This window comes from Anomaloglossus baeobatrachus, chromosome 7 (genome assembly GCF_048569485.1).
Source record: "Anomaloglossus baeobatrachus isolate aAnoBae1 chromosome 7, aAnoBae1.hap1, whole genome shotgun sequence".
Lineage (NCBI taxonomy): Eukaryota > Metazoa > Chordata > Amphibia > Anura > Aromobatidae > Anomaloglossus > Anomaloglossus baeobatrachus.
This window is the reverse complement of record NC_134359.1, coordinates 284193639-284220736: the sequence shown is the minus strand read 5'-3', so window position 1 is coordinate 284220736 and position 27098 is coordinate 284193639. Positions and strand designations below refer to the sequence as shown.

The following is a 27098-nucleotide window of genomic DNA, read 5'->3' as shown; positions in this document are numbered from 1 at the left end:
CACCTTCAAGTGCTTTACGCAGAGTTTACAGTAGAAGAGCTCGTGGTGTTTCCTCATGTGCTGCTCCAGGTCAGTAAAGGCGTGAAAGGGTCTCATCTCCGGGCACAGGCGGCATTCATGTTGTAGTAATCGCCTGAAAAAGAAATATAAGTGTGAACACTGCCGTCCCTGCCACCGTGCAAACTATATATTCTATATGGACCAGAGCCGAGAGTGTCGCCCTTTAAAGAGGTCATGCAGTGTTACTCGCTTCCACACCAGAGCGGCGCCGATGCCTGCGTACGCGATTTTACAGGACCGCGAGTGACCAGAAGAACCAAAGGGCAACGAATGATTATTATTGCAAATCCCTTTCCACTCCTGGACAAGTTTGGCAAAATTCTGACATCTTTAAATGGAAACAGTCAGATTAATGCCGTCCGAGCTGAACTGTTCCACCGCAGCCCTGTGCGTATCCCGACACGTTTCGTCCTGTCCGAGTATAAGGGGAAACTAGAGAGGAGCTGATACGGGAAACTTCAAATTCACCTCTTCACACAGGTTATCCCAGAAAATGCGATTTACGGGGAAGTTATTGTCCCCAAAACATAATAAAAATGATCCTTATACTCCCCTTCGCGCGGCCCGACTCTCAGCCGTTCACTCACCTGAACAGAGAGAAGAGTTTGCTGTCGCTGAAGTAGATGTCGTGTCTCCGCTCACACTGCATCTGGGAGGTGTCGATTCTTAAGAAGGGAGCGACTTTTTTCACAAAGATGACCTGTAAAAAGGAGGTCAGACGAGACGTATTCATATCAGGTACAAAAGAACGATCCCAACGGTATCTACCGCGACAAAACGGACGACAACACACAGGATGATTAAGGAAAGCTACACTTTTGCACAAAGACTTTCCAGTATTCCTTGCAGTGGGGAGTTTTTCTTAAACAGTTTATCCAGGAGAAGAAAAACATGTCCACTTCCTTTCAGAACCAGCGCCACCCTGACCGCAGGTTGTGTCCGGTATTACAGCTCAACTCCATTGAAGTGTATAGAGCGGAGCTGCATAATGTGGTCAGAGGTGGTGCAGATACTGAAAGAAAGCAGACGTGTTTCTCTAATCTTGAAGTCATTTTTCTGTTGTTGGACTTTGAGACAAATTCATCCAAACGGTGCACAACGTTCGATGAATCTCATGCATCTTTATAGACAGATGTCTAAAAAAAAAAAAAAAAAAAAAAGATTTTGTGTTCAACTAGTGCATTGCAGGACCATGCATATATACAGTGGAGCCTTGGTTTACGAGAACAATCCGTTCTTGGAGTGTGTTTGTTGACCAAGTTACTCGTCTAGCAAAGCAAGATTTCCCATAGGAAACCATTGCAATGCAGACGATTCGTTCCACAACTTATTAAATGTCCCATCCTGGTCCCCTATTGTGCCATTCCAAACACACACACATATTATGCTCACCTTACCTTCCATCGCCGGCTTCCTGGTTCTTGTAGGATGTGTTTCGGGTAGTCATTGCTACCGATGCCGGAGCTTCCGCTGCCAGAGCGCTGACATCAAAGGAAGGAGCCGCTTGCCTCTGATTGGTCAGCGCGCTGACTGAGTAGCGACTGACAGCGGACGTTTCTCCATCATCGCGATGGTTACCGATACACATCCTGTACCGGCGAACTACAATAACCAGGCGGCCGGCGATGGAACGTAAGGTGAGCACAATATGTGTGTGTGTGTGTACGTGCTTGTTTGTGTGCACTGCAAGAGCGCGGTGGATGTACGGATCCAGAAGTGTGCGCGGTGAATATTTCGCTCGTACGGCAAAGCATTGCCCATAAACAGAGTTACAAATTTACAGCAAGCTTTGCTCGTATAGCGAAATACTCGCAAACCGGGTTACTCGTTAACAGAGCTTCCACTGTGAGAGATTATATAGAACAAATCGGTGTGGTGGTGGGGAGAGAATTAAAAGAATGTGAGACCTAAGAGTATCAGTGAACGCGTCAGACTGAACCTGCCCGTCAGCGTGGATCGGAGGGTTGGCAGCAGACCAGCACGACTAGTACCGTGACTCACAGGAGAAAGGTCAGTAGCAGTGAATCACTGAACAGTCACTAAGGCCGCAGCAGTCATTTTTCGGGCGAGTCTACAAACATGCGAGGGATTTGTGCAGCGCTCTGATGCACAGCGGTCACACGACTGTAGGTACAATTCCAGGTTTCTGCCATCCTGAGGGTAAAGCCGAGAGGGCAGCACTGATCGGGTGACCCGGAAAGCCGCTGGCCCGACCTTAATGGCCGGGTGGTTTTGCAAGTGCAGTAGCTGCTTTTCAGGAAACATTTATCATCACTTAAAAGGGAACCTGTCACTAGGATTTTCCTTTATAAGCTGCGACCATCACCAGTGAACTCTTCTATATAGTATTCCAGAATTCAGTATACAAGGGCTCACAGGTGGTGGCCACAGCTCATAAGGGAAAATCCTGGTGACAGGTTCCCTTTAAGTGGCGTGCAGAGACCCAGAGCGGGCGGCACAGGACGCACTGACAGATTCAGCAAAACCAAGTGCCAACTACATTTACGACCCACTGCTCAAGGGTCAGAGCCGCCATTCCAGCCTCACCCGACTGATCGCTGCACCAGAGGGTTCCTTTATGGCACAAGCCCAATGTGAAGCGTCAGTCCTTGTGGTTTCTGTAAGATAAGTGGCCCAGGTGTGACGCGGAGGCTTATCTCCTGCCTTCTATCCTAAGTGCAACCATAGAAAGTCAGGAAGGCCGTGATCAGACGTCTTACGTCTACACACAAGGAACAGCAGCCTGCAGCAAGTATTGCAAATAATAACTCCGATATGCCCTGACAGAATGCTGGGACTTGTAGTACAGTGAGACATGTCCGGCTAGGGCGGCTCCGCGCCGGTCAGTACGCACCTTGTCCAGCTCCTCCCGGCACACGGCACAATACTTCTGCTCGCACAGCACCCGCATCTTGGTGGAGCAGCGGTAACAGACGGGGTGGTCACATTTCCCAATAGCGAAAGCATCCAGCTCCTGACAGCACAAGACACAATTCCCCTCCAAATCCAAGGTTTTCCCCGACTTTGCCATCGTCTGCGGACGAGAAACAAACGCTGCACCTCCGGGTAGGTCAGAGGTCACCCTCAGTGACGAGAGCAGCAAACGGGGGCAGAAAGACAGGGGGAGGGGCTGCGCTATTGATCAGTGAAGGGGGGTGGGCTGCGCTATTGATCAGTGAAGGGGGGTGGGCTGCGCTAGTGATCAGTGAAGGGGGGTGGGCTGCGCTAGTGATCAGTGAAGGGGGGTGGGCTGCGCTAGTGATCAGTGAAGGGGGGGTGGGCTGCGCTAGTGATCAGTGAAGGGTGGTGGGCTGCGCTAGTGATCAGTGAAGGGGGGGTGGGCTGCGCTAGTGATCAGTGAGGGTGGGTGGGCTGCGCTAGTGATCAGTGAAGGGGGGTGGGCTGCGCTAGTGATCAGTGAAGGGTGGTGGGCTGCGCTAGTGATCAGTGAAGGGGGGTGGGCTGCGCTAGTGATCAGTGAAGGGGGGTGGGCTGCGCTAGTGATCAGTGAAGGGGGTGGGCTGCGCTAGTGATCAGTGAAGGGGGGTGGGCTGCGCTAGTGATCAGTGAAGGGGGGTGGGCTGCAGTAGTGACCAGTGAAGGGGGGTGGCCCGCACTAGTAATCAGCGAAGGGGGGGTGGGCTGCGCTAGTGATCAGTGAAGGGGGGTGGGCTGTGCTAGTGATCAGTGAAGGGGGGTGGGCTGCGCTAGTGATGGGGGTGGGCTGCACTAGTGATCAGTGAAGGGGGATGGGCTGCGCTAGTGATCAGTGAAGGGGGGTGGGCTGCGCTAGTGATCAGTGAAGGGGGGTGGGCTGCGCTAGTGATCAGTGAAGGGGGGTGGGCTGCGCTAGTGATCAGTGAAGGGGGGTGGGCTGTACTAGTGATGGGGGTGGGCTGCACTAGTGATCAGTGAAGGGGGATGGGCTGCGCTAGTAATCAGTGAAGGGGGGTGGGCTGCGCTAGTGATCAGTGAAGGGGGGTGGGCTGCGCTAGTGATCAGTGAAGGGGGGTGGGCTGCACTAGTGATCAGTGAGGGGGGGTGGACTGCACTAGTGATGAGGGGCGTGGCCTGAACTATTGATTAGTGAGGGAGGGGGGGTGGCCTGACCTAGTGATCAGTGAGGACACAGTTGGGGTACTCTGGTCGGGTTCGGAGCTTCTCCCGGTGAGCAGTGAGGCTCGGAGCACAGGCAGCCGGCAGGACTCCTGGGGAGGTTCCTGGGGAGTCCGCTGTGTAGGCCGGAAAGCGGCAGAGAGCGTCGAGCTGAAAAATAACGGCGGGAGGAGGAGCTGCTGCCGCCGTTAGGGAGCTCCCGTTTGACGTTATCAGTTCCGGGTGGACACGGAGCCGACAGCTCGCTCCCAGCAGCGCGCACAAGTTACCGGCTAGGGAGACGTCACGCAGCTGACGCATTCCGCCGGAAGTGAACCATAGAGTGCGCTGTAGTACAGACTAGAGCGTCCACTGCAGACGGCGCGCACTGTCTCCCCGGAGGACTCAATTCTATCACCTTTACTAGATGTCGCCCCCTGCTGGTGGCAGCGGAACATTGCAGTGTGCTCATGGTTCCTGTCACTGCTGACAATATTCTCCAGGGCTCTTTCCTGTATACGGAGCCATTCTGGAGCAGACACTGTACAGTGGCTTGCAAAAGTATTCACCCCCCTTGATATTTTTCGTAGGTTGCTTCCTCACAACCTGGAATCTCACTGTTTTTGAGGGTTTGCATCAGTTCATGTAAAGCACATGCCGACTGCTGTAAACATTTGTTGTCTTGTTATTGTGAACATATAGGACAAAATAACCGAAAACGTCCATGTGCATAAGTATTCACCCCCTTAAGGCAGCGCTTTGTACAGCCTCCTTTTGCAGCCAGTACAGCTGCAGGTCGCTTTGAATAAGTCTCTATGAGCTTCACATCTTACCTCTGGGATTTTTGTGTATTCCTCAAGGCAAAACTGCTCCAGCTCCTTCCAGTTAGATGTTTCCTCTGAACAGCATCTTCACATCTGACCACAGATTCTCCATTGGATTAAGATCTAGGCTGTGACTCGGAGGCTCCAATACATTTACACGTTTCCCCTTGTACACCGCTCAAGTGTTGCTTTATCCATAGCTTTGGGTGATTATCTTGTTGGAAGGTGAACCTTCGTCCTGAAAAACCTCCCCACAGCATGATGCTGCCACCACCATGTCTCACTGTGGGGATGGTGTTCTTGGGGTGAAGAGTTGTGTTGGTTTGGTGCCAGATATAGCATTTACCTTGGTGGCCAAAATGTTCAATTTTGGTCTCATCTGATCACAGCCTCTTCCTCCATACATTTGGGGAGTCTCCCACATGTCTTTTGGCAAAATCAAAACGAGCATCCAGCTTTTTTTTGGCCGCTCTTCCATAAAGGCCGGCTCTAAGGAGTGTACGACTTATTGTGGTTGTATGCGCAGCTCTGCAGCTCCTTCAGGGTTACCTTTGGTCTCTGTGATGCCTCTCTGATTAATGCCCTCCTTGCCCGGGCTGAGAGTTTTGGTGGGCGGTCCTCTCTTGGCAGGTTTGTTGTGGTACCATGTTGTTTCCATTTGATGATAATGGATTTGATGATGCTCCGGGGATCATCAGAGATTGGGATATTGTTTTAGAACCCAACTCTGACTTGTACTTTTCACAACTTTGTCTCTGACTTGTGTGGAGATTTCCTTGGTCTTCATGTGTGGAGATCTCCTTGGTCTTCATGGTGTTGTTTGGAGATCTCCTTGGTCTTCATGGTATTGTTTGGAGATCTCCTTTGTCTTCATGGTGGTGTTTGGACATCTCCTTGGTCTTGATGTTGTTGTTGTTGTTGTTGTTGTTGTTGTTGTTGTTGTTTGGACATCTCCTTGATCTTGATGTTGTTGTGTGGAGATCTCCTTAGTCTTCATGGTGTTGTTTGGACATCTCCTTGATCTTGATGTTGTTGTGTGGAGATCTCCTTAGTCTTCATGGTGTTGTTTGGACATCTCCTTGATCTTGATGTTGTTGTGTGGAGATCTCCTTGGTCTTCATGGTGTTGTTTGGACATCTCCTTGATCTTGATGTTGTTGTTTGGACATCTCCTTGATCTTGATGTTGTTGTTGTTGTTGTTTGGAGATCTCCTTTGTCTTCATGGTGTTGTTTGGACATCTCCTTGGTCTTCATGGTGGTGTTTGGACTTCTCCTTGTTCTTGATGTTGTTGTTTGGAGGTCTCCTTGGTCTTCATGGTGTTGTTAGGAGATTTCCTAGATCTTCATGGTGTTGTTAGGAGATTTCCTAGGTCTTCATGGTGTTGTTTGGACATCTTGGTCTTCATGGTGTTGTTTGGAGATTTAGTAGGTCTTCATGAAGTTGTTTAGAGATCTCCTTGGTCCTCATAGTATTGTTTGGACATCTCCTTGGTCTTGGAGGCATTCTCTGTAGACACTGTATATGGAGGCACTCTCTGGAGACACTGTATATGGAGGCACTCTTCAGACACTGTATATGGATACACTCTCTTCAGACACTGTATATGGAGGCACTCTCTGGAGACACTATATATGGATGCACTCTCTTCAGACACTGTATATGGAGGAACCCTCTTCAAATACTGTATATGGAGGCACTCTCAACAAACACGATATGGAGGCACTCTCTGCAGATATGGCATATGGAGGCACTCTCTGCAGACACTGTATATGGAGGCACTCTCTGCAGTCACTGTATATGGAGGCACTCTCTGCAGTTACTGTATATGGAGGCACTCTCTGTAGTCACTGTATATGGAGGCACTCTCTGCAGTCACTGTATATGGAGGCACTCTCTGCAGTCACTGTATATGGAGGCACTCTCTGTAGACATTGTATATGGAGGCACTCTGGAGACACTGTATATGGAGGCACTCTCTGTAGACATTGTATATGGAGGCACTCTCTGGAGACACTGTATATGGAGGCACTCTCTGGAGACACTGTATATGGAGGCACTCTCTGGAGACACTGTATATGGAGGCACTCTCTGGAGACACTGTATATGGAGGCACTCTCTGGAGACACTGTATATGGAGGCACTCTCTGCAGACACTGTATATGGAGGCACTCTTCAGACACTGTATATGGATGCACTCTCTTCAGACACTGTATATGGAGGCACTCTCAACAAACACGATATGAAGGCACTCTCTGCAGATACGGCATATGGAGGCACTCTCTTCAGACACTGTATATGGAGGAACTCTCTTCAGACACTGTATATGGAGGCACTCTCTTCAGACACTGTATATAGAGGCACTCTCAGCAGACACTGTATATGGATGCACTCTCTTCAGACACTGTATATGGAGGAACTCTTTTTAGGCACTGTATATGGAGGCACTCTCTTCAGACACTGTATATGGAGGCACTCTCTTCAGACACTGTATATGGAGGCACTCTCTTCAGACACTGTATATGGAGGCACTCTCTTCAGACACTGTATATGGATGCACTCTCTTCAGACACTGTATATGGCGACACTCTCTGCAGACACTGTATATGGAGGCACTCGCTGCAGACACTGTATATGGATGCACTCTCTTCAGACACTGTATATGGCGACACTCTCTGCAGACACTGTATATGGAGGCACTCTCAGCAGACACTGTATATGGAGGAACTCTTTTTAGACACTGTATATGGAGGCACTCTCTGCAGACACTGTATATGGAGGAACTCTTTTTAGACACTGTATATGGAGGCACTCTCTTCAGACACTGTATATGGCGACACTCTCTGCAGACACTGTATATGGATGCACTCTCTTCAGACACTATATGGAGGCACTCTCTTCAGACACTATATGGAGGCACTCTCTGCAGACACTGTATATGGCGACACTCTCTGCAGACACTGTATATAGATGTGTATGCCCATGAAGATGCTCATGCCAGTCTAAGCTATGAGTTAAATATAAGATGGCTAAATTATGAAATGCAACCAAAAAACTGAATTCTGTAATATTTGCTTTTGGCTGCACTTTGTGATTGCCAACACAAGGTGGCACCATGCCCCATGCAAACTATAGAGACAAAAATGTCTGCTTGCATGTCTGTCGTATATACTGATCCTGCGTCTCGGCATATATGGCCAGGTTTCATACATGGCTGACCTCTTTCTTCAGTGTTTAGGACTTTGCGGCTCTCACAAACCTCATATTGGGCAATAGACCTCTCAGTGCTGTCAAAACAAGGCCGACTCTGAGGTGAAAATCTGTCCAACAACCTGGTTGCTATGAAGTTTTTGCTTGACGACCATCGTCTCCTACACGCAGTTGTCAGACGTAAAGTATCTAGAGACCATTCCACCTCAGAAAACTCAGGTGTAGCCAGTAAACTGAGGCAAGGAATTGTGTAGAAGGCTGTTCAGCACTTGATAGGCCTCACTTCACACTCTGTCGGCCATATTGGCCATATTCTTGCTCATTTTGGTGGCATTATGACCAGTAGGGGGCGAAATGACAAGACACGGCCATTTTGTGGGGAGCGTTGTTACAGAACATCATGGTTTAAACATTTTTGGGGTTACTTTTATAAAAATAAAAAATGGACGCCAATTTTACGGTTGTACATTGCCAGTGATTATGTCCATCTGAGGGTCCATGTTATATGGAGACGTGCTTTTAGCCCTTAATTTGTAGAATTATCTATGGATTTAGCGAAAGCATTTTCCGTTCCTAACATCAAGCCTTTATCGTTTGTTTTTTAATCCACTCCGTACAAATTAACCCCCGGAGGCTGCGGCATAAAGCTCCGATATGAGACGTTGTGCTAAAACCCTGACACATCTTTCTTCTGGGATAATTGTTGTGCGGCGGCGTCATCCTGAAGACTGACAATCCTGTCATGTATAAAGTGGGACTAACTGGAAAATGAGTCTATTACTGGGAACAAAAAGCCACGCGAACGTAATGAGTCAAGGGGGATCATGGGATTATTTGCGTACACACTGAATATATGATGGCGCTGGAGTAATGGAGCTTGGTGATGGCGCGCTCCGGAAGTCACAGACTGTAAAATGCCATTCTGTGCTGACAGACAACGCTTCTCCTGCCTCATCGGCTTCGGCAATCCAATTAAAATGTGAGATCGATTCCTCGTGTCACAATTTTCGAAGGGATGTGACCTATTTAATAGTCAGGATTAAAGACCTCTTTCCCTTCTCGGAGATGGATCTCGGGTTAAGCGTCCCATAGACACGCGGATAATTCATACGATATGATCGATCACGCTGATATTTCCCATCCCATCATCCATGAATTATGTCCGTCCCATCATCCATGAATTATGGAAATAAGGGCTATTGGTGGATGGAAAATTTCTTATATATAATTTTATTGTAGCCATCATGGAAATTTCTTTGGAGATTTTCATAGGGACAAACGTATCTGAGCATTGTCATGGTTCTGATGTGCGGCTGTCCTGCAGTGCCGATGCTCTGCTGTTGTATTGTGCTCCGGTGGACAGGTTTGTTCCTGGCCTCGAGCTCTGCATTGGTGTTGAGAGGGGCCTGTTCACAGGTGCCTCAATGCGGGCTATTGCTCTGCTTCATTAGGAAGCAACATCACCCAGAACGCCGCCAGTTGTAGTTTCTGTTCTGCAGTTAGTGCTTCTGGCTCCCGTAAGTGAACTGTTCTGATCTTGTACCTCGACCCCGTTCCCTAGTTACTCTTCTCTGCTCATGTCCCTGACTCTGACATTACCCCTTGGCTCCTGACCTTTGGCTCATATCCTGACCTCGGCTCTGCTTTCTCCCTGTGTTCCATCCGTGACTTCCTGGCTCCTGACCTCTGGCTCGTACCCTCACCTCGGCTCAGCTTTCTCCCTGTGTTCCATCCGTGACTTCCTGGCTCCTGACCTCCGGCTCATACCCTCACTTCGGCTCAGCTTTCTCCCTGTGTTCCATATATGACTTCCTGGCTCCTGACCTCTGGCTCGTAACCTGACTTCGGCTCCGCTTTCTCCCTGTGTTCCATACGTGACTTCCTGGCTCCTGACCTCTGGCTCGTACCCTGACCTCTGCCTCACTTTCTCCCTGTGTTCCATGCATGACTTCCTGGCTCTTGACATCCGGCTTGTTCCCTGACCTCAGCTCCGCTTTCTCCCTGTGTTCCATACATGATTTCCTAGCTCCTGAACTCCGCCTCGTACCCTGACCTCAGCTTCACTTTCTCCCTATGTTCCATACGTGAGTACCTGGCTCCTGACCTCCGGCTCATACCCTGACCTCGGCTCTGCTTTCTCCATGTGTTCCATACGTGACTTCCTGACTCCTGACCGGCTGGTTAGATTTCTCCTCTACTAGTGGTATCTAGTGACACCAAGTAAGGCATGTTTTTAAGGGGTTATTAAATAAATGGCTGACCGTGTAATCGTAATGCATGCACAGAGGGCATAAGTTGATCCTCTTGGGGTCCATCAGATGCCGTTGCCATATTCGTCAAATCTGATGGCACTAAGAATGACATCTTTAACACAGATGAAAAAGTATTATCTTGTTAAAGTGCCTATCCTTAATTTTCAAGAAATAGCGCCACTCTTGTCTATAGGCTATGTCAGGTATTGCAGCTTCTTCTCAATCACTTACCAAAATCAGTTTGTATTTTATGTGGAAATTTGGGAGAAATTCTGCATTAATTTGCAATATTTTATTTTTGGGCACAGAATACCCTTGATTTGGTGCAAATGTACAAAAACTAATTAAAAATATAGCGTTTAGGGCATCTGGTGACATCTCCTTTTAAAACTGTGATAGGAACTTGTTTCGACTTTGCCACCAAAATTTCAAAAAGTGCCTCGCGACACATTACGCCGGTAAATACGGGCAATTTTCATCGACATTGCGTCTATAGAGGTTGGTGGGGTGAGGAAGGGGGGGGGGGGGTAATGGGTCTTTATATAGAAAAAATAGCCAGTATAGACTGTGAGTGATGTGTTTTGTCCTCCGAGTTATACAATTATGTAGCATGGAGCGGAGGCGTACAGGAAAATACACCGGAGAGGACAAATTAATCAGGAGTGACGAAGGATGCTGTAGGTAATTACTCGATGAAATCGCCCTTCCCCCTACTTAAAACTAATAGTTATGTAAAATGGGATTTCATGTCAAAATTAGCACATCGCCCATCACAAAGTGCAATTAGCATGAAATGAGCTGAGGTCCAGCAGAACTAATGGAGAGGCCCTATATCATTCAGATGCCACCAGCCGGGGATTAATGGCCCCCGAAACACAGATTTAGGGAGAATGCAGCCGGCTCAGTCACACGAAGAATCCGAATTTTGACATAAAAGACTTCCATTAGGGCGGCTTCAATCTGATGGTGTTATAGGCCAATAAATACCAGGCTGGAGGGGGCGCAATCGTCTCCCTCTCTGGATGCCCATTCATTACACTATTGTTAGGGAGCTGTGTAATGCCTCTTTTCGCCTGTGGGGGTGCTGCAGAGAAATTGAACACCTACTACTAAATAGCATGTTCCCCCACCGATTTAATATAAAAGTATTATCCACAGCAGACTTATCCCTTTAATTAGTGCCTGTGCCTATCAAGCAATATGGATCTACGAGTCGTCCTTTTCTGTCAAGCTGTTTGTAATAGTCTTCAGTCATCTACTAGGTGTTATGGGCTGGATTCTCAAAGGGTGAACAGCACGGAAAGGAGGCGATGATGCTGCGGAGTCGGACTTTCCGGATGGCAGAATGATCTACTAGTACCAGGACAGCTCGATATGTAGGAAGGCAGATAGGTAAAAAGAGCTGGAAGCACTAGATTCAGCAGAGGCAGAGATGTGGTTACATACAGGAGTAGCAGAGATGTGTAGGTAATCTCGTATCTTGTAGCAGGGATGTAATTACACAGGAATAGCAGAGATGTGTATGCAATCTGGTATCTTGCAGCAGGGATGTGGTTACACAGGAATAGTAGCGATGTGTATGCAATCTGGTATCTTGCAGCAGGGATGTGGTTACACAGGAATAGCAGCGATGTGTATGCAATCTGGTATCTTGCAGCAGGGATGTGGTTACACAGGAATAGTAGCGATGTGTATGCAATCTGGTATCTTGCAGCAGGGATGTGGTTACACAGGAATAGCAGAGATGTGTATGCAATCTGGTATCTTGCAGCAGGGATGTGGTTACACAGGAATAGCAGCGATGTGTATGCAATCTGGTATCTTGCAGCAGGGATGTGGTTACACAGGAATAGCAGAGATGTGTATGCAATCTGGTATCTTGCAGCAGGGATGTGGTTACACAGGAATAGCAGAGATGTGTATGCAATCTGGTATCTTGCAGCAGGGATGTGGTTACACAGGAATAGCAGAGATGTGTATGCAATCTGGTATCTTGCAGCAGGGATGTGGTTACACAGGAATAGCAGAGATGTGTATGCAATCTGGTATCTTGCAGCAGGGATGTGGTTACACAGGAATAGCAGAGATGTGTATGCAATCTGGTATCTTGCAGCAGGGATGTGGTTACACAGGAATAGCAGCGATGTGTATGCAATCTGGTATCTTGCAGCAGGGATGTGGTTACACAGGAATAGCAGAGATGTGTATGCAATCTGGTATCTTGCAGCAGGGATGTGGTTACACAGGAATAGCAGAGATGTGTATGCAATCTGGTATCTTGCAGCAGGGATGTGGTTACACAGGAATAGCAGCGATGTGTATGCAATCTGGTATCTTGCAGCAGGGATGTGGTTACACAGGAATAGCAGAGATGTGTATGCAATCTGGTATCTTGCAGCAGGGATGTGGTTACACAGGAATAGCAGAGATGTGTATGCAATCTGGTATCTTGCAGCAGGGATGTGGTTACACAGGAATAGCAGCGATGTGTATGCAATCTGGTATCTTGCAGCAGGGATGTGGTTACACAGGAATAGCAGCGATGTGTATGCAATCTGGTATCTTGCAGCAGGGATGTGGTTACACAGGAATAGCAGAGATGTGTATGCAATCTGGTATCTTGCAGCAGGGATGTGGTTACACAGGAATAGCAGCGATGTGTATGCAATCTGGTATCTTGCAGCAGGGATGTGGTTACACAGGAATAGCAGAGATGTGTATGCAATCTGGTATCTTGCAGCAGGGATGTGGTTACACAGGAATAGCAGAGATGTACATGCAATCTGGTATCTTGCAGCAGGGATGTGGTTACACAAGAATAGCAGAGATGTATATGCAATCTGGTATCTTGGTTACACAGGAATAGCAAAGATGTGTATGCAATCTGGTATCTTGGTTACACAGGAATAGCAGAGATGTATATGCAGTCTGGTATCTTGGTTACACAGGAATAGCAGAGATATATAAGAAATCTGGTATCTTGATTACACAGGAATAGCAGAGATGTATAAGCAATCTGGTGTCTTGATTACACAGGAATAGCAAAGATGTGTATGCAATCTGGTATCTTGGTTACACAGGAATAGCAGAGATGTATATGCAATCTGGTATTTTGGTTACACAGGAATAGCAGAGATGTGTATGCAATCTGGTATCTTGGTTACACAGGAATAGCAGAGATATATAAGAAATCTGGTATCTTGGTTACACAGGAATAGCAGAGATATATAAGAAATCTGGTATCTTGATTACACAGGAATAGCAGAGATGTGTATGCAATCTGGTATTTTGGTTACACAGGAATAGCAGAGATGTATAAGAAATCTGGTATCTTGATTACACAGGAATAGCAGAGATGTATATGCAGTCTGGTATCTTGGTTACACTGGAATAGCAGAGATGTATATGCAATCTGGTATCTTGGTTACACTGGAATAGCAGTGATGTATAAGCAATCTGGTATCTTGCAGCAGGGATGTAGTAACGCCCAGATTCAGTAGAGTTACCACTACAATTGCAGAAATTAATTATCAGATATCTTGATAGCAGAGATGGGTTTGTAAACATGTTACTTGACACAGTCAGTCTGAGAGGGCTACAACACCAGAATTAACAAATCTGAGCTTGGCAGTAGTTGCTGGTTTGCCGTCAGGAGCAGCAGAGATCGTTAGACATCTGGCTGGAGCAGAGTACAGTAGTTGAGGTAAACTCTTGCTGAAGCTCGTGGTAACGGGTGCTCTACTTCCCGAATACTCACACATTGCACAGCAGCCTGAGCCGATCTTGGACTCTACTTCCCGAATACTCACACATTGCACAGCAGCCTGAGCCGATCTTGGACTCTACTTCCCGAATACTCACACATTGCACAGCAGCCTGAGCCGATCTTGGGCTCTACTTCCCGAATACTCACACATTGCACAGCAGCCTGAGCCGATCTTGGACTCTACTTCCCGAATACTCACACATTGCATAGCAGCCTGAGCCGATCTTGGGCTCTACTTCCCGAATACTCACACATTGCACAGCAGCCTGAGCCGATCTTGGGCTCTACTTCCCGAATACTCACACATTGCATAGCAGCCTGAGCCGATCTTGGGCTCTACTTCCCGAATACTCACACATTGCACAGCAGCCGATCTTGGGCTCTACTTCCCGTATACTCACACATTGCATAGCAGCCTGAGCCGATCTTGGGCTCTACTTCCCGAATACTCACACATTGCACAGCAGCCTGAGCCGATCTTGGGCTCTACTTCCCGAATACTCACACATTGCATAGCAGCCTGAGCCGATCTTGGGCTCTACTTCCCGAATACTCACACATTGCACAGCAGCCTGAGCCGATCTTGGGCTCTACTTCCCGAATACTCACACATTGCATAGCAGCCTGAGCCGATCTTGGGCTCTACTTCCCGAATACTCACACATTGCACAGCAGCCTGAGCTGATCTTGGGCTCTACTTCCCGAATACTCACACATTGCACAGCAGCCTGAGCCGATCTTGGACTCTACTTCCCGAATACTCACACATTGCACAGCAGCCTGAGCCGATCTTGGGCTCTACTTCCCAAATACTCACACATTGCACAGCAGCCTGAGCCGATCTTGGACTCTACTTCCCGAATACTCACACATTGCACAGCAGCCTGAGCCGATCTTGGGCTCTACTTCCCGAATACTCACACATTGCACAGCAGCCTGAGCCGATCTTGGACTCTACTTCCCGAATACTCACACATTGCACAGCAGCCTGAGCCGATCTTGGGCTCTACTTCCCGAATACTCACACATTGCACAGCAGCCTGAGCCGATCTTGGACTCTACTTCCCGAATACTCACACATTGCACAGCAGCCTTAGCCGATCTTGGACTCTACTTCCCGAATACTCACACATTGCACAGCAGCCTGAGCCGATCTTGGGCTCTACTTCCCGAATACTCACACATTGCACAGCAGCCTGAGCCGATCTTGGACTCTACTTCCCGAATACTCACACATTGCATAGCAGCCTGAGCTGATCTTGGACTCTACTTCCCGAATACTCACACATTGCATAGCAGCCTGAGCCGATCTTGGACTCTACTTCCCGAATACTCACACATTGCACAGCAGCCTGAGACGATCTTGGACTCTACTTCCCGAATACTCACACATTGCATAGCAGCCTGAACCGATCTTGGACTCTACTTCCCGAATACTCACACATTGCACAGCAGCCTGAGCCGATCTTGGGCTCTACTTCCCGAATACTCACACATTGCACAGCAGCCTGAGCCGATCTTGGGCTCTACTTCCCGAATACTCACACATTGCACAGCAGCCTGAGCCGATCTTGGACTCTACTTCCCGAATACTCACACATTGCACAGCAGCCTGAGCCGATCTTGGGTGACACTGCACAGAGGGAGCCAGCCATAGGGGAAGGGAGCAAAGCCTGGTGCTGGAGCCAGGACAGGTGGTGGCCAATATCTCCACCATTACAGTTCTCAGTGTGTGGGGTTGCACATTTGTATAAAAGTGTGAGCTCTGATGATGTTTTGTGGTCAGCCAGGGCAGGGGGAAAGCAATCTTGGAAAATATGAGGTATGACCTCTCTCCGGGTTGGAAGAATATGGATAATATTTCTAGAATCCTCATTCTGCCAATCAGAAGGAAGCAGAGAAAGCTAAAATAGAGGATTTAGGATCTGTGCACATTGCATGTTATTGGTCCCTAGAGGTAAACCTCTGAAGACTTCATTCCATCCTACTTCCAGGATTATGGTTTGGGGGCATAATGTACCCTAGCCGGACCCCTCTGGTCTTCATCCCAGGTACATGAACTGCTCAGTGTTATATTGATTTGGTGGTGGAGTCAGCCATTGTCATTAATAACTGTCTTCAGTGTAAAAAAAAGGAGGAGGAGACCTGGAAGTGATGATCCGGACCCCAAGGAGCCCAGATCTCACATCATTCCGTCTATCTGGGATCACGAGACAGAAGGATCCGCACAATCCTCATACACAAAAGATTGGGGGTCGGTTCTCCAAGATGTTTGAAGCAACCTCCTACCGAGCTCCTCCATAACCTGTGTACAAGTGACAAGGAGAAGGGATGAGGATAAAGGGTGGTCGCTAATGGGATTTCTATCTTTCATTGGCTCATTCACTTTTCATTAATTGATAAAAAAAAAACAATTAAGGCCTCATTCAGACGTACAGTATGTGTCTTATGAGGCTATACGTCTGTGCATCCGGGTACGTACATAGACTATGTTTCATGGACTTCTGAAGGAGGCGGGTTTTTTAAAGCATTCTTACTTTGCAGCCATTTTTTCCTCACTTGCCTCAAAGTAGATAGATAGATAGATGGATAGATGGATAGATAGATAGATAGAGGGATAGATAGATAGATAAATAGAAGGATAGATAGATAGAGGGATGATAGATAGATAGAAAGAGATAGAGGGATAGATAGAGAGATAGATAGATAGAGGGATACATTTCCTCCCACACTCCAAAAACATACTGATAGGGAATTTAGATTGTGAGCCCCAATGGGGACAGTGATGGGCGTAGAGCGCTGTGGAATTACATATATATATGGAATAAATGTTAATATTATATTATTATAGATAGATAGAGAGAGATAATAGATAGATAGAGGAATAGATACCCTGTTCCCGCTGTGACGATATGGACTCTCATGGGTTAAAGTTTCTTAACATTCAGCCAGATGTATTGTTCTTTTGTGTATTAACTCATGTTTGCTTAGCTATTGTTTCTCCAGACCCTTCCAGTAATCATTGTAATGTAGTTGTGTATTGCTAATGTAATTACCTTAGTAGCCATTGTCTAGTCTGTGACTTGCAGACTCCATGTAAATATCCTCAGTCTTTCTATCCACGTCATTTAATGAACATTATTCATGCAGCTTGAAATTCCTACAATGGGAGAAGCAATCTTGTCCAACCAATCCGATGAGGACGCAGTGTATCCAAAAGGAAGGCTGTGGCTATAAAAGGGGATTTCTTTAAGTCACCAGGTTGTAGTTGATGGATGTGCATGATCCAGTCTAAGCTCTTAGGAGCTGGCTAGAGGATCAGGATACCTTGTGGCTTTAATCTAGGGACTCCGATTCCGATTGGAGACCATATCCACAGTCTAGGGATTTCGACTCCGGCTGCCAGGATTATATCATCAAACCAGACACTACTTAAGGAAGAAACCCAGATTGGGACAATTCGGTCACCTGGTACAGACTTTGCAGATTTCAGCCAACTTCCTAAATCTGGAGTTATTCCATTCTCGGTGGCTGCCCGCCAAAAACGGGGTGCTGCTGGATTGGAGTAAATAGCCCTGGAACATCTGAGGCATGGACATTCTAAATCCCTGGTGAGCCAGCAGAAGGGTGAGACTCTGTTGCCTGTTACATTTGTGTGTTTTGCTGGTTATGTGTTATGTGCCGTTAATTGTTTGGGGATCCAATAAAGTCTATTTATTGTGTTTCCCTCACCCTGTGTTGTCTGAATAGTGTTACGCCCACAGTTAAGGAGGCCGGCGTTCAGTTGGGATGAGCCCTGAGCCACGATGTCTTTCTAAAGGCGGACGGTTTTAGTGGACGAGAGCACCCACTGAGCCCCGTGTCTCCACAATTGGTGGCAGTGGTGGGATACTACTCAGCCTGGTTTTCCAGGGGAGCTGCAGAGGACTGGTGTTTTCGGACACCGTCCAGGGCTCAACAACCAGGGAGACACATAAGCATACCCAGCGGGCCATAGGGGAGGCATTCAGGTTTCGGACGCTGCCATGTCCAACCCCACCAGCTCAGCCATGGGACAAGGACAAGAGAGGAGATACGACCGCAGCAGTAAATGGATGCTACAGGATCTGTGCCAGAGGCAAAAGATTGACTACAGGAACGCTGACACTCGGTCAGACTTGATCTGGAAATTAGTCAGTTGGGATGCCCAGAATGATGCAGAGGACGATGAGGATCCCGCCGATATTGACCCAGAGGATTTAAACTATGTGCCACACCATGGATCTAGTGACAATCGGGAATCAACTTGGTCCAAAATGGCCCAAGCGTGGTTGGCTGCATTGGGGCCTAAATCCTCAAGAGAAAAGAGGGCTTATGTTCTGAAATATGTTTATGGGATTCCAGCTGCCGTACTGTTAACACCAGCTGCTCGAGAAGGATGGTCCCGCTACCCAGCAGAAGCTGCGCCAAAACAAAGGACTACAAACAGGGCCTGTGACTCGCCCAATCTATGGCGCTGTTATACATGTGGGCGCCATGGACATATAGATAAAGATTGTCTCCAAAACCGAGGCCGCATGCTTGGAGCCCATCTGCCAGCTCAGCCGGTCAAGAGCCAGGGCCTACGAGACACTGGTTCCTTCATTACCCCTGTAAGCCCAGTTATTGTTTCCCCAGAAGACCCTTTACCAGATTCCCAATTATCCATCTCCCTGGCTGAGGGCCAGCGCTCAGACATCCCTCTGGCATGTGTGCAGTTGGACCTAAGGTCCGACCAGGGAGAGGTCGAGGTGGAGCTTGTGGACAGCCTCCCCACACCTGGTATTTTGGGGACCAACCAGGAAGTGATCTATGTGGGGCTTGTGAACAGCCTCCCCATACCGGTCATTGTGGAGACTGACCAGAGTAAGGCTGATGTGGAGCTTATGGACACCGTCCCCACACCAGATATTTTGGGAAATGACCAGGGAGAGGTTGATGTGAGACCTGTGAACAGCCTCCCCACACCTGTCATTGTGGAGACTAACCAGAGCAAGGCTGATGTGGAGCTAATGAACAGCATCCCCACACCTGTTATTTTGGGGTCTGACCAGGAAGAGGTCCATATGGAGTTTATGGACAGCCTCCCCACACCTGTTGTTTCGGGGACTAACCAGGATGAAGTTGATGTAAGGCTCATGCATGGTCTCCCCACTTCTGTTATTTCGGGGACTAACCAGGAGCAAATTGAAGTCGGGTTCATGGATGGCCCCACCAAGCCTGTTGTTTTGGATACCACCCAGAGGGGAGTGGAAGTGGGGCGTGTGGATTACCTGCTCACAGCAGTTATTTTGGAGTATGACCTAGGACATGGACTATCCAGTCAGTTTGAAGCAGCCATCACCCACTTCCAAGCCAAGCAGGACCCTGATGTGGATCTTTCTAACATCTTTTCCAAGGATAATTCACATTCCCAGTCTCCAGCATCCACTTCTGAGCCAAGAACCATGAGTAAGCCTAAGCACACTGTGGCTATTGACTGGGGGAAGATTGATAGTAAGAAATGTATGCAAGCCCAACTCATGGACCCCACCTTAGTGCTTGTTTGCAATATGGCTGCTCAACTTGGGGGAGGTAATCAGGGGGAGGTGTATAGATGCGAGCCTCTGTTGCTGACCTCACCATTAAAAAGGACAATGCCGTCAAAAGGAGAAGGATGATCAGAAGCCTATCATGTCTGGCTAATATTAAGAAGGGGGAGGAATGTGACGACATGGACTCTCATGGGTTAAAGTTTCTTAACATTCAGCCAGACGTATTGTTCTTTTGTGTATTAACTCATGTTTGCTTAGCTATTGTTTCTCCAGACCATTCCAGTAATCATTGTAATGTAGTTGTGTATTGCTAATGTAATTACCTTTAGTAGCCATTGTCTAGTCGGTGACTTGCAGACTCCATGTAAATATCCTCAGTCTTTCTACCCTCGTCATTTAAATGAACATTATCCATGCAGCTTGAAATTCCTCCAATGGGAGAAGCAATCTTGTCCAACCAATCCGATGAGGACGCACTGTATCCAAAAGGAAGGCTGTGGCTATAAAAGGGGATTTCTTTAAGTCATCAGGTTGTTGTAGTTGATGGATGTGCATGATCCAGTCTAAGCTCTTAGGAGCTGGCTAGAGGATCAGGATACCTTGTGGCTTTAATCTAGGGACTCCGGTTCCGATTGGAGACCATATCCACAGTCTAGGGATTTCGACTCCGGCTGCCAGGATTATATCATCAAACCAGACACTACTTAAGGAAGAAACCCAGATTGGGACAATTCGGTCACCTGGTACAGACTTTGAAGATTTCAGCCAACTTCCTAAATCTGGCGTTATTCCAGTCACAGTGGGTGCCCGCCAAAAACGGGGTGCTGCTGGATTGGAGTAAATAGCCCTGGAACCTCTGAGGCATGGACATTCTAAATCTCTGGTGAGCCAGCGGCAGGGTGAGACTCTGTTGCTAGTTACATTTGTGTGTTTTGCTGGTTATGTGTTATGTGCCGTTAATATTTTAGGGATCCAATAAAGTCTTAATATTGTGATTCCCTCACCCTGTGTTGTCTGAGTAGTGTTACGCCCACTGTTAAGGAGGCCGGCGTTCAGTTGGGATGAGCCCTGAGCCACGCTGTCTTTCTAAAGGCGGACGGTTTTAGTGGACGAGAGCACCCACTGAGCCCCGTGTCTCCACAATTGATGGGATACTACTCAGCCTGGTTTTCCAGGGGAGCTGCAGAGGACTGGTGTTTTCGGACACCGTCCAGGGCTCAACAACCAGGGAGACACATAAGCATACCCAGCGGGCCATAGGGGAGGCATTCAGGTTTCGGACGCTGCCATGTCCAACCCCACCAGCTCAGCCATGGGACAAGGACAAGAGTGGAGATACGACCGCAGCAGTAAATGGATGCTACAGGATCTGTGCCAGAGGCGAAAGATTGACTACAGGAACGCTGACACTCGGTCAGACTTGATCTGGAAATTAGTCAGTTGGGATGCCCAGAATGATGCAGAGGACGATGAGGATCCCGCCGATATTGACCCAGAGGATTTAAACTATGTGCCACACCATGGATCTAGTGACAATCGGGAATCAACTTGGTCCAAAATGGCCCAAGCGTTGTTGGCTGCATTGGGGCCTAAATCCTCAAGAGAATAGAGGGCTTATGTTCTGGAATATGTTTATGGGATTCCAGCTGCAGTACTGTTAACACCAGCTGCTCGAGAAGGATGGTCCCGCTATCCAGCAGAAGCTGCGCCAAGACAAAGGACTACAAACAGGGCCTGTGACTCGCCCAATCTATGGCGCTGTTATACATGTGGGCGCCATGGACATATAGATAAAGATTGTCTCCAAAACCGAGCCCATCTGCCAGCTCAGCCGGTCAAGAGCCAGGGCCTACGAGACACTGGTTCCTCCATTACCCTTGTAAGCCCAGTTATTGTTTCCCCAGAAGACCCTTTACCAGATTCCCAATTATCCATCTCCCTGGCTGAGGGCCAGCGCTCAGACATCCCTCTGGCATGTGTGCAGTTGGACCTAAGGACCGACCAGGGAGAGGTCGAGGTAGAGCTTGTGGATAGCCTCCCCATACCTGGTATTTTGGGGACCAACCAGGAAGTGATCGATGTGGGGCTTGTGAACAGCCTCCCCATACCGGTCATTGTGGAGACTGAACAGAGCAAGGCTGATGTGGAGCTTATGGACACCGTCCCCACACCAGATATTTTGGGGAAATGACCAGGGAGAGGTTGACGTGAGACCTGTGAACAGCCTCCCCACACCTGTCATTGTGGAGACTAACCAGAGCAAGGCTGATGTGGAGCTAATGAACAGCCTCCCTATACCTGTTATTTTTGGGTCTGACCAGGAAGAGGTCCATATGGAGTTTATGGACAGCCTCCCCACACCTGTTGTTTCGGGGACTAACCAGGATGAAGTTGATGTAGGGCTCATGCATGGTCTCCCCACTTCTGTTATTTCGGGGACTAACCAGGAGGAAATTGAAGTCGGGTTCATGGATGGCCCCACCAAGCCTGTTGTTTTGGATACCACCCAGAGGGGAGTGGAAGTGGGGCGTGTGGATTACCTGCTCACACCAGTTATTTTGGAGTATGATCTAGGACATGGACTATCCAATCAGTTTGAAGCAGCCATCACCCACTTCCAAGCCAAGCAGAACCCTGATGTGGATCTTTCGAACATCTTTTCCAAGGATAATTCACATTCCCAGTCTCCAGCATCCACTTCTGAGCCAAGAACCGTGAGTAAGCCTAACCACACTGTGGCTATTGACTGGGGGAAGATTGATAGTAAGAAATGTATGCAAGCCCAACTCATGGACCCCACCTTAGTGCTTGTTCGCAATATGGCTGCTCAACTTGGGGGAGGTAATCAGGGGGAGGTGTATAGATGAGAGCCTCTGTTGCTGTCCTCACTATTAAAAAGGACAATGCCGTCAAGAGGAGAAGGATGATCAGAAGCCTATCATGTCTGGCTAATATTAAGAAGGGGGAGGAATGTGACGACATGGACTCTCATGGGTTAAAGTTTCTTAACATTCAGCCAGACGTATTGTTCTTTTGTGTATTAACTCATGTTTGCTTAGCTATTGTTTCTCCAGACCCTTCCAGTAATCATTGTAATGTAGTTGTGTATTGCTAATGTAATTACCTTTAGTAGCCATTGTCTAGTCGGTGACTTGCAGACTCCATGTAAATATCCTCAGTCTTTCTACCCTTGTCATTTAAATGAACATTATCCATGCAGCTTGAAATTCCTCCAATGGGAGAAGCAATCTTGTCCAACCAATCCGATGAGGAAGCAGTGTATCCAAAAGGAAGGCTGTGGCTATAAAAGGGGATTTCTTTAAGTCATCAGGTTGTTGTAGTTGATGGATGTGCAAGATCCAGTCTAAGCTCTTAGGAGCTGGCTAGAGGATCAGGATACCTTGTGGCTTCAATCTAGGGACTCCGGTTCCGATTGGAGACCATATCCACAGTCTAGGGACTTCGACTCCGGCTGCCAGGATTATATCATCAAACCAGAGACTAAGGAAGAAACCCAGGTTGGGACAATTCAGTCACCTGGTACAGACTTTGCAGACCTCAGCCAGCTTCCTAAATCTGGCGTTATTCCAGTCATGGTGGGTGCCCACCGAAAGCGGGGTGCTGCTGGATTGGAGTAATTAGCCCTGGAACATCTGAGACATGGACATTCTAAATCCCTGGTGAGCCAGCAGAAGGGTGAGACTCTGTTGCTAGTTACATTTGTGTGTTTTGCTGGTTATGTGTTATGTGCCGTTAATATTTTGGGGATCCAATAAAGTCTTAATATTGTGATTCCCTCACCCTGTGTTGTCTGAGTAGTGTTACGCCCACGGTTAAGGAGGCCGGCGTTCAGTTGGGATGAGCCCTCAGCCACGCTGTCTTTCTAAAGGCGGCTGGGCCAGCGGACAAGAGCACCCACTGAGCCCCGCCCCCCCTCCCCCCCCCCCAAAAAAAAGACCTATCCCAAAAATAAGCCCCAGTAGAACTTTTTGGGGTATTTTCAGGGAAACACGATAAATAGATATTGTATATAACATCATTCATTATTCCACGTTCCTGAGATGGCGGGAATGTTTTGTAGTGCGGGCGGACGCACTTTACACATGTAGAGATTGATGTAGCAGATGAGACGTCCCTTGAAGACGAGGGCGCAGGTGGGCTGGAGGGGTCTGTATGCGCTTTGTCAGGGCCGCAGGTGGCGATGACGAGAACAGCTCTGAAGTTTTAGTTGCTGGGGGACGGTGGTTTGTGTGAGATCACAGGAATCAAAGTTATTATCCTCCCGCAATACTACGTGGAGTTATATTTTTTATATGTATTATATATTATTTCTCCCTCAATATTTAGAAATCAAAAATCGATTTGTCCTCTGATTCTTTTATCAGAACATTTCTTAACCTTCTCTTCTGATCCTTCCATCAGAATGATTCTTCACATCCACCCCTGATCCTTTTCATCAGAACAATTCTTTACACCCTACTCTGATCCCTTTTATCAGAATGATTCTTCACATCCTCTTCTTATCCATTCATGAGAATGATTCTTCTAATCCTTCTCTGATCCTTTCTTGAGAACAATTCTTCAAATCCTCTTCTTATCCTTTCAAAGGAACATTTCTTCACATCCACATTTGAAGATCTTTCATCAGAACAATTCTTCAAATCTTCCTCTGGCTTATTTTATCAGATCCCCACATCTTCATCCCTTATATCAGAAAGATACTTCAAATGCATTAATCAGAATGATCCTTCACTTCCTTTCCCTGATCCCTTTCATAAGAAGGATTCTTCACATCCTCCTAAGATCTGTTTATTAGAACGATTCTTCACATCCTCCCCTGATCCTTTTCATCAAAACAATTATTTACACCTTCCTCTGATCCCTTTCATCAGAATGATTTTTTCACCCTCCCCTGATCCCTTTCATCAGAACAATTCTTAACCTCCTCCTCTGATCCTTCCATCAGAATGATTCTTCAGATCCTTTTCTTATCTTTTCATCAGAATGATTCTTCTGATTCTTCTCTGGTCTTTTCTTTTGAACTATTCTTCCAATCCTCTTGTTATTCAGATACGAGAGCATTTCTTCACATATGCCTTTGATGCTCTTTAATCAGAATGATTCTTCAAATCCTCCTCTGGCCTATTTTATAAGATCCCTACATCTTCATCTGATCCCTTAAATCAGAAAGATACTTCACATCTTCCACTTATACATTCATCAGGTTGATCCTTCACATCCATTCACTCCCTCCCCTGATCCTTTTTATTAGAATGATTCTTCACATCCTCCTATGATCTTTTCATCAGAATGATTTCTAATCATTTTCTCCTGATTAGTGTTGAGCGTACCCGGATCCGCAAAATCCAGATCCGCGCGGTTTGAGCGGCAGATCCGAGTCTAACCCGGACCCAGGAATCCGGGTGCACGATCCGGATCCGTTTTTTGGGTTTTTTTTCCTCTCCCCTCTCCCCTCTCCCCTCTCCCCTCTCTCTCCATGGGCCCTGTCTGTCCCCTGACGCCTTTTATAAGAATGATCCTTCACTCCCTCCCCTGATCCCTTTCATTAGAATGATCATTCACATCCTCCTATGATCTTTTCATCAGAATGATTTGTCATCATTTTCTCCTGATCCTTTCATCAGAACAATTCTTTACACCTTCCTCTGATCCCTTTAATCAGAATGATCCTCCACATCCCTTTCCTCCCTTCCTTGATCTCTTTCATAAGGATGATTTTTCACATCCTCCTACGATCTTTTCATTAGAATGATTCCAATTATCCACATCCTCCCCTGATCTTTTTCACCAAAACGATTCTTTACACCTTCCTCTGATCCCTTTTATCAGAATGATTCTTCAGCTCTTTGTCTGATCCTTTCATCAGAACAATTCTTCACATCATTCTCTGATCCTTTCATTAGAACTATTCTTCACATTCTCTTTGGATTCTTTTTGTCAATGAGTTTAAGTTCACAAAATCACTCTTCCTAGAACTTTCTTAATGTTCCCTAAAATATTCCCTTGCTTTTGTGACTCTGATGATAAAGCTTTAGTGGCAGCCACCTGACATTGTGCTGTGTGCACTTTCCTTATAGAAGTATACATTAGAGTTTCCTTAGTTTAGCGCTTTATCAGACAACAAAGAAGCAAAGCGTCTGGATGCCGCGGACCGGGGAATTGCAATGCTCCACTTACGAATAAGTCTAATGAGCTCTTCTGTATCATCATTAATGTCAGTGCAAATTAGTGCAATGGATCTTTTTTTTTTTTACCCTCTTAGGCGACTGCGATAAAATAATTACCCTTTAGGTAAATTATATTGCATCTGAAGACGCTTTATATACTTGTTTATGCCTATTCAATCTTACAGAGATAATCATAGAAGCAGAAGATTAAAGATACAAACTCGGGCAGTGAATATTACATTGTTTGCACACTTTTTTTTTGCATTGTTTGAAATTAAAAGTCAGTACACCCCTATATCTATACTTTTTTTTACAGTTGAGGGTTTCTTACAATTGTACCAGTCAGTAAAATCCAGTTGATATGTTTTCCTGCATTGATACATTGTATCAAATGAGTATAGAAGGGATAGAATGTATCAATTCCAACTGTAAATATAGCATCGGGCACAATCCGGCGAAAAAACTGATGCGACCGATCCGTTGCATCAGTTTTTTTCCATCCGTTTCTTCCGTTTTTCGACGGATCCGTTTTGATACTGAGCATGCTCAGTTTAAAAAAACGGAAACCGGCGCCGGATTCCGGCTATGACGGATAACGACGGATCCGGCTGCCATAGGCTTCCATTATAAAACACGCCATACGGCGCTATACGTTTTTTCACCGGACACAAAAAACGTTCACTTCAACGTTCCATCTGTCCGCCGGACAAGCAAATTTTGCTGAATCCGGCGAAAGACGGATGGAACGCAAGGCTATCCGGCACAATCCGGCGCTAATAGAAGTCTATGGGGGAAAAAACTGATCTGGCAGCAACAGACGCCGGATCCATTTTTTCATGTTTTTGCCGGATTATGCCTGATGGCAAAAAACTGATGTATGAAAGCGGCCATACTGAGCATGCTCAGTTTAAAAAAACGCAATCCGTCGCTGTATTCCGTTTTTTGCCATATTACGATGCATCCGGCGCCCATAGGCTTCCATTACACAACACGCCGGATGGCGCTGGATTTGTCGGCGTTCGTTTTTTTTTTGTTTTTCAACAAAAAACTTTACTTTTTCGCTTTTTTTTTTTTTCACGCACAAACCGAATTATGCCTGATGTGATGGATCCGTCGCAGATTGTGACAAAACTGAAGTGGCGGATCAGGCAAA

At 47.0% G+C, this 27098-nt stretch overlaps 1 protein-coding gene across 1 annotated transcript in view; it reads right to left on the bottom strand.

Annotated features, from left to right (window-relative positions):
- ZNF598 (zinc finger protein 598, E3 ubiquitin ligase) overlaps window positions 1-4473 on the bottom strand; it is a 69889-nt gene extending 65416 nt beyond the window's left edge. Inside the window, exons 1-4 of the mRNA XM_075318309.1 lie at window positions 4171-4473; window positions 2915-3094; window positions 648-760; window positions 4-133 (exon numbers count right to left, since the gene is read on the bottom strand). Coding sequence (XP_075174424.1) covers window positions 4-133; window positions 648-760; window positions 2915-3091 — 420 coding nt within the window. The 5' untranslated portion in view covers window positions 3092-3094; window positions 4171-4473. The remainder of the gene's footprint in view (window positions 1-3; window positions 134-647; window positions 761-2914; window positions 3095-4170) is intronic.
- Between the last annotated feature and the right edge of the window lie 22625 nt (window positions 4474-27098).